A 14,331-nucleotide genomic window follows, 5' to 3' on the forward strand; every position below is an offset into this window, starting at 1 on the left:
AAATTCAATGCAATTCCCAACAAAATACCAATGACATTATTCACAGAAATAGGAAAAGCAATCCTTACATTTGTATGGAACAACAAGAGACCCTGAATAGCCAAAGCAATCCTGAGCAAAAATAAATAAATAAAGATGGAGGCATAACACTACTTGGCTTCAAATTATATAACAAAGCTATTGTAACCAAAATAGCATGGTACTGGCATAAAAACAGATACTCAGAACAATGGAACAGAATAGAAAACTCAGGAATCAACCCACATCCTTACAGCCAACTGATCTTTGACAGAGGCAACAAGAACATTCATTGGGGAAAAGACTGCCTCTTCAAAAAGTGGTGATGGGAAAATTGGACATCCATATGCAGAAGAATGAAACTGGACCTATACCTCTCACCTTATACCAAAATTAACTCAAAATCAATTAAGTACTTAAATATAAGACCTGAAACCACCAAATTACTAAAGGAAAGCATAGGGGAAACACTCCAGGAAATAGGACTGTGCAAAGATTTTACAAATAAGACCCCCAAAGCACAAACAACTAAAGAAAATATAAACAAGTGGGATTATATCAAACTAAAAAGCTTCTGCACAGCAGAAGAAACAATTGACAGAGTGGAAAGACAACCTACAGAATGGGAGAAAATATCTGTAAACTATACATCCAAAAAGGGATTAAAATTTAGAATATATAAAGAATTCAAAGAGCTATAAGTAAAAAAAAAAGAAAAAAAAAAGAACCCAAATAATCCAATTAAAGGAGATGAATAGACATTTTTCAAAGGAAGACCAACAAATGGCCAACAGGTACATGAAAAAATGCTCAGCATCACTAATCATCAGAGAAATGCAAATCAAAACTACATTGAGATATTATCTCACTCCAGTTAGACTGGCCATTATTAAAGAGACAGAGAATAACAAATGCTGGGGAGGATACATGGAAAGGGGAACTCTTCTACACTGTTGGTAGGACTGTAAATTAATACAGCTATTATGGAAAATAGTATGGAGGTTTCTCAAACAACTCCTCAAATGACAGATAGAACTACCATATGATCCAGCAACCCCACTACTGGGTATATATACAAAGGAATGGAAATCATCATGTCAAAAGGATACCTGCACTCCCATGTTCATCACAGTTTTATTTACAATAGCCAAAATATGCAGCCAACCTAAGTGTCCATCAACAGATGACTGGATTAGGAAAGTGTGGTGTATCTACACAATGGAATACTACTCAGCCATAAAAAAGAATGAAATTTTGCCATTTGCTGCAACATGGATGAGTCTGGAGAAAATTATGAAAATAAGCCAAACGAGGAAAGAGAAATACTGCATGTCCTCACTCATAACTGAGTGCTAAGAAAGAAGGAAGGAAAGATAGAAAGACAGAAAGAAACAAGGAAACAAAGAAAGAAAAGACCACAACACTGTGTTGAACTTTCAGAAAGAGAGAAGAAACCTAAGGATACTAGTGATGGAGGGCAGGGAGGGAGCGGGTGGGGGAATGATAGGTCAAGTAAAGGGCATAAAGAAAAATTACGATTTGTAATAATGAATATGCTAATAATAAAAATTAAAATTAAAAAAAAAGAAAGTAAAATTTTAAAAAATGCTTTCTCCTTCCCCTTGAAATGAAAGCCCTTCCCCGTGTAGCTTGAATTTTCCCACCATTAATAGAGATGTGGGTTCCGAGAATCACAAGTGTGAGTGCAAAGAGAGCTGAACTTGGATTTCATGTCACAGAAACAATCAGCAGTGATAGGGACTGTGGTCAGCTGGAGAGGAAATGCCCCCCTCTGAAATACACTAGCCACGGTGTCCTTACACACCCACCGAGTATTCCCATGTTTAAAGATAAGCCGGAAATCTGAATTTGTATGTAAAAAGAATCCTGAGTTTTTAAAGTTTGGCTCAAGATTAAATTTTCAACAGCCTGGGGCCAGATGGAACACATAGCACCCTCTGTATTGAAGGTTAAATTGGACTGGGAAGGGGACGGAATGAGAGAGAAGGCTTCACATGGAGACTCCTTAAGGGCAAAGCTGCAGTGAGCCTTGTGTTAAGTCCATTCACCAGATGGGGAGGGGACCAGCTTGGCTGAAGTGGAGGGTTTGGGTGTGTGGGTGAGGGTCTGGGAGAGGATTGGGTTAGGAGAAGACAATAAAGGTGAGAAGGAATGACAGGCTGTGGAGCTTGGATTTTATTCTGCTGCGAATGATGAATCGCAGCAGGTGCAACTTTTACACCAGCAAGCTCAGACAGCCCATTTCCTCTGTAAAACAGAATCTGAGCTTGTTGAAGGAATGAAGAGGGTTGAGCTCATGTCTGGCAGGGGAAGGACAGAGAGGGAACATTTCTACATGGACCAGCATTTGTCACAGCCATAGAATGACCCTTGCATAGTTTCAGAATCCTGACAGAAGCAGGAGAAAACTACCATGTGGTCATACCTGGCTAAAGACAAGGACTCAGGGACTGAAATGCTTGACCAGTTTTTTAGCAATGCGAGCCTTTGGCTGATCTCGTGTTCTTGCTGCTGTCCAGCTTTGGTCTTTCCCTGGCCCTTCTTCAGGCAAGCGGGTCAAAAGACTCACCCACTGCTCCTCCTAAAGTGTGTTTCCAGGCTGAGCCCCAGCATGGGACAAACTCATATGGCAGTTTGTCCTGCTGCTCAGCAATCCTTAGTTCTGGCCCAAATGTCACCCGCCCAGCAGCCAAATGACATTTCCTTGTAGCTCTGGTTCATCCAATTCCACAGGAAATGGAAAACAGGACACTGAAATTGCAATTCGAATCTGGAAATAGAAGATCTCGTTTGGGAGTTTGGCAATAGAAACTTAAGAACAGAACATAGATTTTTAACAATTAGAGACAAAAATGATTTATTGCACTATGGTTTTAGTAGCCGCTTTCTCTCTAAAGAAAAAAATAGCTGTGATTTTTCTTTCAAAGTGAAGTTTAAAAGAGCAGAGTACCCCAAATAATGTTTAGGAGTTTCCTGGGATAAAAAAAAGAGCAACAATCCCACAAAACATCTTACGAAAACAAAAAGCATTGCACAACATGGTATAGCTATGGACATGTGAGAATGAATTAGTGGTTGCCTATAAGACTGTTTTAATACACTGGAGAAAAAAGCTGAGAAAGGAGTAGTAAAATACTTGATAGTAGAATTGTGATCATTGCCATAAACACAGTGTAATCACAAGTGGAATGGAGTCTCTGTGGGGTGCTGTGACATTTCAGTACCCTTCAAGCACCAGAGTGACCGCCTGGAGCCTGCCACCTTGGTGAATAGCACAGTTTTGGTCCTGCTTGCTGCCCTGTGGGTATCAGTCTGAAAAGGCGCCAGACTTCTCTGAGGCTTTCTTACTCTAAGGACCTTCAGGGATCAATGTGCAGAAATATGGAGAGAAAAGTGCCAGCAAGCCTAGCAGTGTGGGGTTCAAGCTCAAGTTCTTCTGATACTCCAGGATGCATCAGAATGTCCTCCCGGGGAAGAAGCTGCTCTCTCCTCTCTGCTGAGGTCAGAACAAAAAGGATTGGATTTAAACACCTGTATGAAGGGTTTGCATTGGGCATGGGGAGACATTGCCTGCTCAAGAATTCTGTCAGACACTGAAATGGTTTCCCCACGAGGGCATGGTTTCCTTCTGGAGAGATCTCCAAGGGCAACATACATTCCCATTCATTTAGGAAAGTAATTCTCTTTTAAAATATGTATAACAGGTTTATTGAGATATAATTCATATACCACAATTCACCCACTTAAAGTGTTCGATTCAGTGGTTTTTATTATGTTCACAGAGCTGTGTAACCTTTGGCACAATCAATTTTGGAACATTTTCATCACCACAGAAAGAAGCCCCATGCCTATTAGCATTCCCTCCCCCTTGCCCCGCACTCCCTACCCCATCCCCAGGTCACCACTAATCTACTTTCTGTCGCTATAGATTTACCTATTCTGGACATTTCAAATATATGGAATCATAAAGTACAAGGATACTTCAAAAAGATCATGGAAAAATGAAATTAAAAGATAATGTGCATCTTTCTATGATCTTTTTGAAGTACCCTCCTGTATGAGTTTGTTTTCTGTTGCTGACAACAGAATATCTGAAAGTGGGTAATGTATAAAGAAATTGAAAATCATTTCCTACAGTTTTTGAGGTTGGCAAGTCCAAAGTCCAGGGGGTACGTCTGGCGAGGGTCTTCTGAGTGGTGGGAACTTTCTGCGGAGTCCCAAGGCGACCCAGGGTATCACATGGTGAGCATGACAGGAGCATTTTTACGTGGCTCTTCCTCTCATTATAAAGTTACATGTCTATTCCCTGATAACCCGTTAAACCATTCATGAACAGATTAATCCATTCGTGGGGGCACAGTCCTCATGATCTAATCACTTCTTAAAGGCCTCACCTTTCAAACACCAGAGTCAGATTTCCCACCCTCCCTACACTTACACGGAGGTCAAACTTCTCCACGAGCTCGGGGGCACATTCAAACCACAGCACCTCAAATTTGGCCCTTTAAGCCTGGTTTCTTTCACTTGTACTATTTTCAAGGTTCATACATGTTGTAGTATTTGTCATTACTTCATTACTTTTTGTGGCTGAATAAATATCTGATTATGTTGACATACCACATTTTATTTATCTATTCATCAGTTGATGGGCATTTTGGGCTATTTCTCCTTTTTGGCTGTTATGACTAATGTGCTCCTATAACTAATGTGCTCCTATAACTAGTGTGCTGCTATAAACATTTGTGTACAAGGTTTTGTGTCAATATACATGTTCATTTCCCTTGGGTATGTATCTAGGAATGAAAATGCTGGATCATGTGGAAACTCTATGTTTAACCATTTGAGAGACTGCCAGACTGTTTTCCAAAGAGGCTGAATCATTTTAAATTCCCTACAACAGTGTACGATTGCAGAGAATTTTTTTTAATTGTGGTAGAATATACACGACATAAAACCTACCTTTTAAAACATTTTTAAGTGTACATTTCAGTAGGAAGTACATTCACACTGTAGTGCAACCAAACTCCAGAACTCTTTTTATCTTGCAAAACCGAAACTCTATGCCCATTAACTCCCCATTTGCCCCCTATTTTCAGCCTCTGACAATGACCATTCTACTTTCCAACTCTGTGAATGATATCGGTTGAATGTGTCCCACAAAGTTTCATGTATTAGAAACTTAATCCTCACTGTGACAGTGTTAAGAGGGTAGGAAATCTTATTGTGGTAATTCAAAGGTGGGGCCTTGAAAAAGTGATTTGATTGTGAGGACTATGCCCTTGTGAATGGATTGATCTATTCATGGGGTAAAGGACACAGTTCCGATGGCTTTTAAAGGAGAAGAAATGAGGAATTAGCTCTCTTGCTCAGCCATTCTCACCATGAGACACCGTGCATCACTGTAGAGCCACCACTACCAAGGTCCTCACCAGATGTGTTCCCTGGACTTTGGACTTCCCAGCCTCTGAAAGTGCAAGAAATAAGTTTTGTTTTCTTTTCAGGTGTTCAGTTATAAGCAACAGAACCAGACTAATACAGTGAATTTAAGTATGCTAGGTCCATCCTATAAGTATAAACAAACAGTATTTGTCTTTTTGTGACTGGCTTATTTCACTTAGCATAACATCCTCAAGGCTCAATCATGTTATAGCATGTGTCAAACATTCCTTCCTTTTAAGGTTGAATAATATTCCACTGTATGTATATACCACATCTCGTTTATCCATCCATAGGTGAATAGGCACTTGGGTAGTTTCTACCTTTTGGCTATTGTGAATAATGCTGCTATGAATATGAGTGTACAGAGGAGAGTGAATCTTAACCTTTCATGTGCATAAAAAACCTCCTATGCAGCCTGTTAAAAATAAATGCATTTTCTGAGGACCCATCCCTCCCCTTTTGATTCTAGTCAGTATGTCTGGGGTGGAGTTTAGAAGCTTCTAAGCACTTCAGGTGATTCTAATGCAGGTGGACCTCCAATCCTGTGAAGTCATGCTGTAGGATCACCTCCCTTGGGCACTAGAGCAAAATCTGGTTTGCACCATCTCTCTCTGTTGCCTCCTGCAGTGATATTCACATCATGAAGAGGACACAGGCTGGCTTTGTACTTCTTCCCTTCTTTCCTCAGCACAGCTAACACATTTTTCCAAACAAAATCTTTCCAAGCTTCTGTCTCATTCTTAATACCAAGTGAACCTGAAACAATTAGCATCCAGCCATGACTGTAATGTCTTTTGGAAAAGGCAGGAGTGATCTTTCAGGATCAGGCATGAGAGAGCCTAAAACAGAAATGTGCTGAACAAGGCTTACCCACCTCGAGAACAGTGCTGCCTCTGCCAGAGAAAAATCAGAAAGGTTTTTAAAGGTTCCCTGATAAGGGAAGAATGAGAAAGAATGATCAGAGTCCCTATGGCTAATTAAAAATGTTCACTGATTCACTGACGAAGACATCTGTGTGCTGAAATTATTGAAAGATGATGATGTAATCTGATGGACAGATGTTTGAGGCTGGAAGCTAAATCAGTAACCTGTTTATCAGGAGATCTCTGTCAGACTTCACAGTGGTCTTGCTGTGTGACCTTGAGCCACCTATCTAATCTTGCTGCACCACGCTTTTCTACTCAGGAAATTAGAAGCGATCTTCAAAGTTTTATAAGAAAGACTCTGTTTCTGAAGCTTCATTGACTGAAGGGTCGGCCTTCTACAGATGTAGGTGTGTATGGTGGGAGGTTAAAGATTTCTGAGAACAAGTTCATGTTTCTATAGTTGAAGTTAAAATACTGAGATACTGGGAGGTAATGGCCATAACATCCAGTGAGTTAGTAGAAAAATCAAAGCTATAGTGGTTGAATTTGTAGTCAAGATTTAGGCCATGAGCTTTAAACACCCATGGGCACACATAGCTGAGGGGCATGAGTGGCCTTACACACAGGTGATTGAATGAAGATGCTGATTCACCTGGACAGAGAATCATGTATTGCACAGTAAAGTCCCACTTGCCCTGAATCTGAACAACTAAATACTAAAATACTAATATTTTTATTTTGATCCTGAATATCTCATTTTATGACAACCTTATGATAGGAGGTCATGGCATATTTGGTCAATGAGAGAGTGTCTAACTTCTAGAACCTTTTATATCTATAATTGTATAATTCTGTGTTGATACAGCTATCAGGATAGCCATCCTGATGAATCAAAATATCAGAATACCCTTGGAATCATTAAGAAAGATTATTTCATTTGGTTCACTAATAGGGTTAAATCAATTAATTACTTTCTCATTATGTAAATTGATGAAAGTTTATGGTATATATTGTGATTATTAATTAACATAAATCTTATAATTCAACTGGAACAAAATACAGTCATGTGTCTTCAATGACGGACCACATATACAACAGTGGTCCCATAAGATTATACTACTATATTTTGACAATACATTTTCTATGCTTAGATACACAAATGCTTACCATTGTGTTACAGATGCCCACAATAACATGCTGTACAGGTGTGTAGCCTAGGAGCAATAGGCTATGCCATCTAGGTTTGTGTAAGTGTACACCATGATGTTCGCACAACTGTGAAATCACCTAATGACACATCTCTCAGACTGTATCCCCATAGTTAAGCAACACGTGACTATAGTAGCTCACTTTTGCAGGATATCTGGAAAAGCAGGAGAGTATACAGGTTAGTAGTTACATTCCAGCTTTGCCATTTACTAGCAGAGCAAGGAAATGTTTGAGCAGATTACTCAGCCTTTTTGTGACTCCATTTCCCCATCAGGAAATTGGAGAAAATAATGGCACCAAAAAAATGAGTTAAAACATATGAAGTGCTTTGAATAGTACCTATTATGTAGTAATCACTCTATAAATGTTAATTTATTATTACTATTGCTGTTGTTATCATAGGATTTTCCTGTTTGCTTGAGACTTTTACCTACTGTTTTCATGTGAGCCTTATGATAAAAGGCAGATGTCATAAATAAGGAAAGTGAGAATAAAATAAGTGACTTGCTCCTGGTCTCAAGTCTAGTAAGTGTTGATAGTGGTCCTAAATCCCACATCTTTTGACTTCTGATTCATCACCATATTATGATGTCTTCTTCTCATCCATGTGGGTAAGTGGGTACTATGATAATATGGTGTGCCCGTCCTGGGACACTGTCTCCTTAGTAGCCACGTATTCCTAGGATTCCAGGTTAAGGTCGAGAAGCTGAGAGCATTCTGGCTTTTGGCATCAAGGATCATTTTATTGACCTCAAGTTGTATACCAGCACTGTAGGATGTTTCACAGCCCAGATTAAAGGAGTCACACTTGACAAAAACTGATGTGGAATACCATCTTTCCACAATGCTAAATCTTTTATGATATCCTTCAAGTTCATTGCCTTCCCAAATCACGCTAATAAGAAAATAAGTATTAGCAGAAAAGATGAGACAATTGAACCTGTAAGTGAAATCTTTGTACCAAAATTTGGAATTTTTTTCTCCGAAGTCTTGTCCAGGGATCTCAACTTCTTCAGCGGGTTCTTGATATCTCGTGACATAAAGCACCCTCTCATTAGCACTGGAAAAAATCTCCAGAGAATGCAAATAGCTCTGATATTTTAACAACAAGGATATTGCTTAGATCCATACTTGCCTTCCCATAAAGCTGGATCAAACTGTTGGAAAGTGAATGATCTAGCCCTACACACAGTACAAACATTAGAAGAGAGAGTTCTGTTAACACCAGATGCCCTTATCTGTAGATAAAGAAATGTAGACTGTAAGAGAAGCACATAAGCATTGCCCAGAGAGACAAAATGAGAGAAGTACAAACCAAAGATGGTTTGAAATATCCACCTCTGTTTTATAGAACCTGGCTTTACTGAGGTTCTTTTAGCTCAAATCCTGCAATTATCCACTTGAACTTTAACAATAGAGTAGCTAGTGAAATTCAAGCTCAGATGTAGTCATTCGACCAAATAGCATCATAACTAAATTAGAAATTTTAACTCATGAGAATTGCTTTTTGTTTTCTACCCTTCAATACTATAGCCTTCTATACTGTATAAGAACATAAGTATTTCTGGATTATCTGAGAGATTTTGACATGGATGCAAATATCAGTTCATTCTTTTTTTTTTTTCTTTTGGCCCCAGGAGCTGGGATGAAATCACATGACTTAATCATTCAGAATCCATGTGGCTCCTCTGAGATAGGGCCAGATGTAACCAGAAGGATTTATAGAGTGTAAAATTCAGAATGGATTAGAAAAGCCTTTCTGTGTTCAGCCCAACACATCCTAAATCAACGTCCTCTGAATGGACCAGAGCAACCTCTGGCTGGCCTAGTGGGAGGTTGTCATGGCAACTGACTGGCAAGCTCAGCCAGTGGAATGTGAATGCAAACAATAAGAGTGATAAAATTGTGTACAGAGCAGCATACTAAGGCTGCTTCTGCCCAGGTACAGTGACACATCAGTCCAAGTGTGAAACTGTCACTGCATCATGTACCTTCTTGCAATTCTGGCAGCTCATTTGAAATTTATCAACTGTTCTTTCCCAGATGTTGATAAAAACATTTCTACTGATAGACAGATGATATGGAGAAATCAGCACCCAATAGATAGGTGCAGTGGCATACAACACCCTGGTGGGCTGTTAGACTAACCCATTCAAAAAATTTCCTAAAGCAGTTTGAAGCAGGCTTAAGGTAAATCTCACGGCTCTCCAGTGCCACCTTGTGTCCTATTATATACTGAAAATTTACTAGAAGCCCACCGTCGGACCCATCACTGAGCAGTCGCAGGGCATAAAAAGGTAGAGCTTGGAGTTTGGTAGCCTTTTTTGCAGCAGATTATGCACCTGAAATCTTCTAAGTCACAAGGTGATGAAAAAAATAAAAATTAATAATTTTGGTAGAATCTGGTAATGGGAAAAGAATAAAATGCCAAATAATATCAGGCCTAGAAAAAATTGCAGGAAGCTACAGGGTGGGCCAGGGTGGGGGGGTGGGGGTGGCGGAAAAGGATGTCAAAGATAGACTTGGTGTTGAGGATTCTTAATGTTGCCATTACTAACTCTTAAAGGAATATATGTATATTTTCCTTTAGTGAGTAGCAAGACGGTAGCATTGGTTCAAATGGCACCTCCTGCCCACCTCTCATCTCCTACCCAAACCAAACCCACCACTCACTGCTGTCCCGCCATTAACTCACCGTCATTCAAAATCATAATCAAGTCCCATTTCATTCCAGAAACATGAAATAACCAAGCTGCATTTCTGTGTGTTTCTTCCAGGATTTGAGTTTTTTGAAACAAGTGCCAAGGATAACATTAATGTCAAGCAGACATTTGAGCGCCTTGTGGATATCATCTGTGACAAAATGTCAGAGAGTCTGGAGACCGATCCAGCCATCACTGCCGCAAAGCAGAACACAAGACTCAAGGAAACTCCTCCTCCACCGCAACCCAACTGTGGTTGTTAATGTCCCTATGCACATAGGCAGCTCCTGGAGGCCCCAGTTGCCAACAAACAGCATTTATAAATGGTCTATTAGCCTTCATTTATACTGCCTAATAATTATTTGAAGGAAGTCTTTGATGTCAATGGCTTATCCATGCGTTCAATTCTTGAGAGATTTCCTGTGTTAATACATGGCAAATATGTGATCTTAAATTTGTAAGGACTATTCATCTATAAACATCTGGTACTTGCATGTGACTTGTTATTTATTTCTCTTCTAGGCTCTTTTCATTTCAAATTTCTTCTCAGTTAAGCTACTGCTGGAACCTCAGACAATAATTTTACTGCAACTGACTATTGTGTCATGGATTCAAATCATTCTACTCACTCGCAGGGATCGTGACCAGGAACTGCCAATGTGTGTATATGTGAGTGGGGCAGATAGCAGGAGACTTGATTTGCTCTACTCTCAACCGAAAATCATGTGGAAATTAGATTCTGATTAGAGACACTGTCATGGGGCTGGTCAGTTTACCGTTAGGAAATGTGTCTATTTTTCATTGCTATTCATAACTGAGGAGACCATTGACTATAAAGAAATTGAAATATTGTGTTTAAGGTACTTGCAAGTTTCCTAAGTCATTAATACTCACCTTACAGAAACTAGATTTAAACAATAATTTTAGTTTACATGTTTAAATATGCAAATACCCTACTCCAAAACTGCTCTTTCCACTGATTCTATCCATCTCTCTGAATATTTGACAGCATTGAACAGATTGAGGGGTATCTCCTGAATGCAAGTTATGCCACAAGCAATTTAACAAAGAAGGGTATGAGTAGCTATAGAATTCTAAGGTCTGAGCTGCCCCCATTTCCTTAATGACTTGTTCCTCATAACACACACCCACCCCACTACCCCCACCACCACCATCATTTCTGGAATCATTACCAACTCTTGGAATAGAGATAATGTTGAGCTTGTTAAGGCTCCTCTTTCCATAGGATGCAGATATGCTTCCTCAACGATTGCCTTCTGCTCAAAACTCAGCTAAGTTATTTTACCTAATTAGAAGCATTTAAACAATATTTCATTGGGTCCCAAGTTGAGGAAAAGACAATTTTCATCTTGAATCTTTTTCAATTCAGATGTTCATAATTCTAAGCATATCTCCATTATGTAAGTCTCTAAACATGCTTAAGTTACACAGAAAGCATTCTTTGTAGCTGAGAGTTACAGAAATACTTAGGATCCACAGCAATTTGAGAGCGGGGAGAAACCATCTGAACATTCAGATTTTTTATTCCAGACTTCCTGAAGGCCATATATGAATAACAAGCAAACAACGAATCCCACCGATGGTGATGAGCACAGACTGGAGGGAACCTTGGTGTCTGTATCACTCTCCAGCATTATTTACAGCAAGGATTTTAGGAAGGGAGCAGGTACTGTTTGACGGTTTTGAAAGGACAGTTCCATTTGGTGGATTTTTCCTTTTTTTTTTTTTTTTTTGATGACTGTGTTAAAGGTTTTACTTCTTTCTCTGTTTTTAAAAAATAGAGAAGCTTCCCGTGAAAGTATTGGGTGCAAGTTTGTTGGGCAAGGGTATTGATAGGGAAACATGCATACATATAAATATATCTCTGGAGAATAAATGCTTACAAGTCAGGGAACTAGGTCACATACATTATTAGTATGTTAAAAGATGAAAATTACAGGAAAGCATTTGGGATGTTTTAAACATATCCACATTATTTCTTACCTTTTTAGTTTATGATCCACTAATTGATAGCAAATTTCCACTTTGGCACCGTACAAGGCAAGCCTTAGCTTAGTGAAGACAAGAAAACATAAATGTTTTGTTAAATTCTAATGGGACAACCAACTTCAATATCTCAGAAATTAAAGTGAAGAGGAAGAGAAAAGCAGGGGGCATAAAAACAGATTTGTTTGCAACAGTGGCCTGTTTGCATGTCATTGTCATATTTCTATAAACCTGGGCCAGAATGTGGCCAAGTTACATGACAGAGCTATTAAGCTCACTTTTACAATCTAATAGGAAGCAATACAGCCAGGAAATCCTCCCCGTCCCACACATATATAGATGTAAAAGGCCTAGATAGGATATCTTGGATGGCTTTCTCAGAAGACCTTGATATGTATATTATTGTAAAATGGAAAGCAAAATGGGAAAGAGCAGAAAGAGAAAGGGAAAGAGCCGAGTTTTGCTCTCTTAAAACCCCTTCCCTAAAGAACTGATTGCTATGGAAATTAACTGGCCCTTAGACCAGAAGACCTAAGCCAAACACATCCCAAAAGCTGAACCATTTTATGGCAGTCAGAGGCGAGTGATGCAGCTGTAGCCCAAGAATCATTGCCAAGGAACATTCGGTACTTTCTGTTTTCCAAACTCTGATGGAAGTGGAGCTTTCCTAATTGATTCTAGGCTCTGAAACTTCCACCTGATGTGAATTCCATTCCATAATTCAGTGAGAAGTTTCCAGAGAAAGATGTCACAGAGCTCAAGAAAAAGAACACCTATTTTCCTTCTGTAAAGCATGTGGAAAGAGAATATTCACTATTCCTAATCTCATGAAGAAATCCTGGTTTTCAAATCAAATTTAACAAATAGAGGAACTAGCCCAGGGTTAACTAAGTGAGCTTCTGTTGAGCTTTGTTACTCATAAATGTTAACACTAGAGTCCCAAGGTTTTTCAACCTTTTGGCCACTACACACACAGACACACACACACACACACATTATACTTCCATCTACCAACAGCCTAAATATCTATAGATCATTTTTACCAATGGCCTAACTAAATTTGTATTTAAAAGAACAAGACACCTGAAAAAGTTTATATTTGTGTCATTTTGTAAATCCTAGACAACCATCTCGTTATCTTTGGTGCAATTAAATTAGTGTTCCAAGTATGAATTTCTCTTTCTCTGCCACTCATCACCTGTCAACCCTCACCCCTCCAAATACTTTTAGGAATAAACCCTGACTATTTCAAGCAGATGTGTTCAAGAGCTTTGGTGTTGGTACCTTCTTTTCTTTTCCTAATGCAATTGAATAATTGGACTGGAAACTATTTCATATAAATAATCATCCTCAGAGTGAATCAGCATTTCAGCTTTTAGGGATGTGGATGGATGTAGAGGGTGCATGAAGTGTCTTATGTCCTAAGACGGAAGTTTAAACGTTACATCACATCTATGAGCTCATAAGATAATTGCTTCAGGACAGTGAATCAGTTCCTTGCTACAGCCCACATTGACCGAACAGCTTCTTTTGCCTTGATGAACTTCCAATGACTGTGAGCACAAGGAGGTTCTTAGAGTTCCTCCTGAGGGTCAGTTGAAGTTCAGTATCCCTTTGCTGCCTGGTGAATAAGTGCTAAGATTTTATACAGAAAGGGAAACTACAGCAATGCCTTCAGTTGTGGCAGAAAGCTGCAGCATCATGATGATAAATGTGAAATATAAGTTCTGCAAAACTACAACCCAAATTACACAAGACATCAAAACACTCAATAAACAAATATACATGTTACTTACTTAACTCTAACCCAGATTAATTATAGGCCTTGGTTTACTACATTGGTTATTTTTTAGAAACCAATTCAAAGTTCCAATTTTAACTACATCTCTGCTGACAATAGACTTTCAGGTATACAATGTTCTCCCTTTTTAAAAGTAAAATACTACTAAAAGTAAATAAGTGAAATTCCTCTATTAACTGAACTTCCATAAAACAACATTAATTTTGGAGTGCGGCAGTGCATACCAGTGGTTCACTGTGACATGCTTTATCCAACATGTATCTTAGTG

At 39.1% G+C, this 14,331-nt stretch overlaps 1 protein-coding gene across 1 annotated transcript in view; it reads left to right on the forward strand.

The window, feature by feature from the left end:
• The window catches only part of RAB3C (RAB3C, member RAS oncogene family), a 222,212-nt gene extending 211,694 nt beyond the window's left edge, over positions 1-10,518 (forward strand). The window contains exon 4 of the mRNA XM_063087929.1: positions 10,331-10,518. Coding sequence (XP_062943999.1) covers positions 10,331-10,518 — 188 coding nt within the window. The remainder of the gene's footprint in view (positions 1-10,330) is intronic.
• Positions 10,519-14,331: the final 3,813 nt, after the last annotated feature.

This window comes from Cynocephalus volans, chromosome 2 (assembly GCF_027409185.1).
Source record: "Cynocephalus volans isolate mCynVol1 chromosome 2, mCynVol1.pri, whole genome shotgun sequence".
In the NCBI taxonomy this organism is placed as follows: Eukaryota; Metazoa; Chordata; class Mammalia; order Dermoptera; family Cynocephalidae; genus Cynocephalus; species Cynocephalus volans.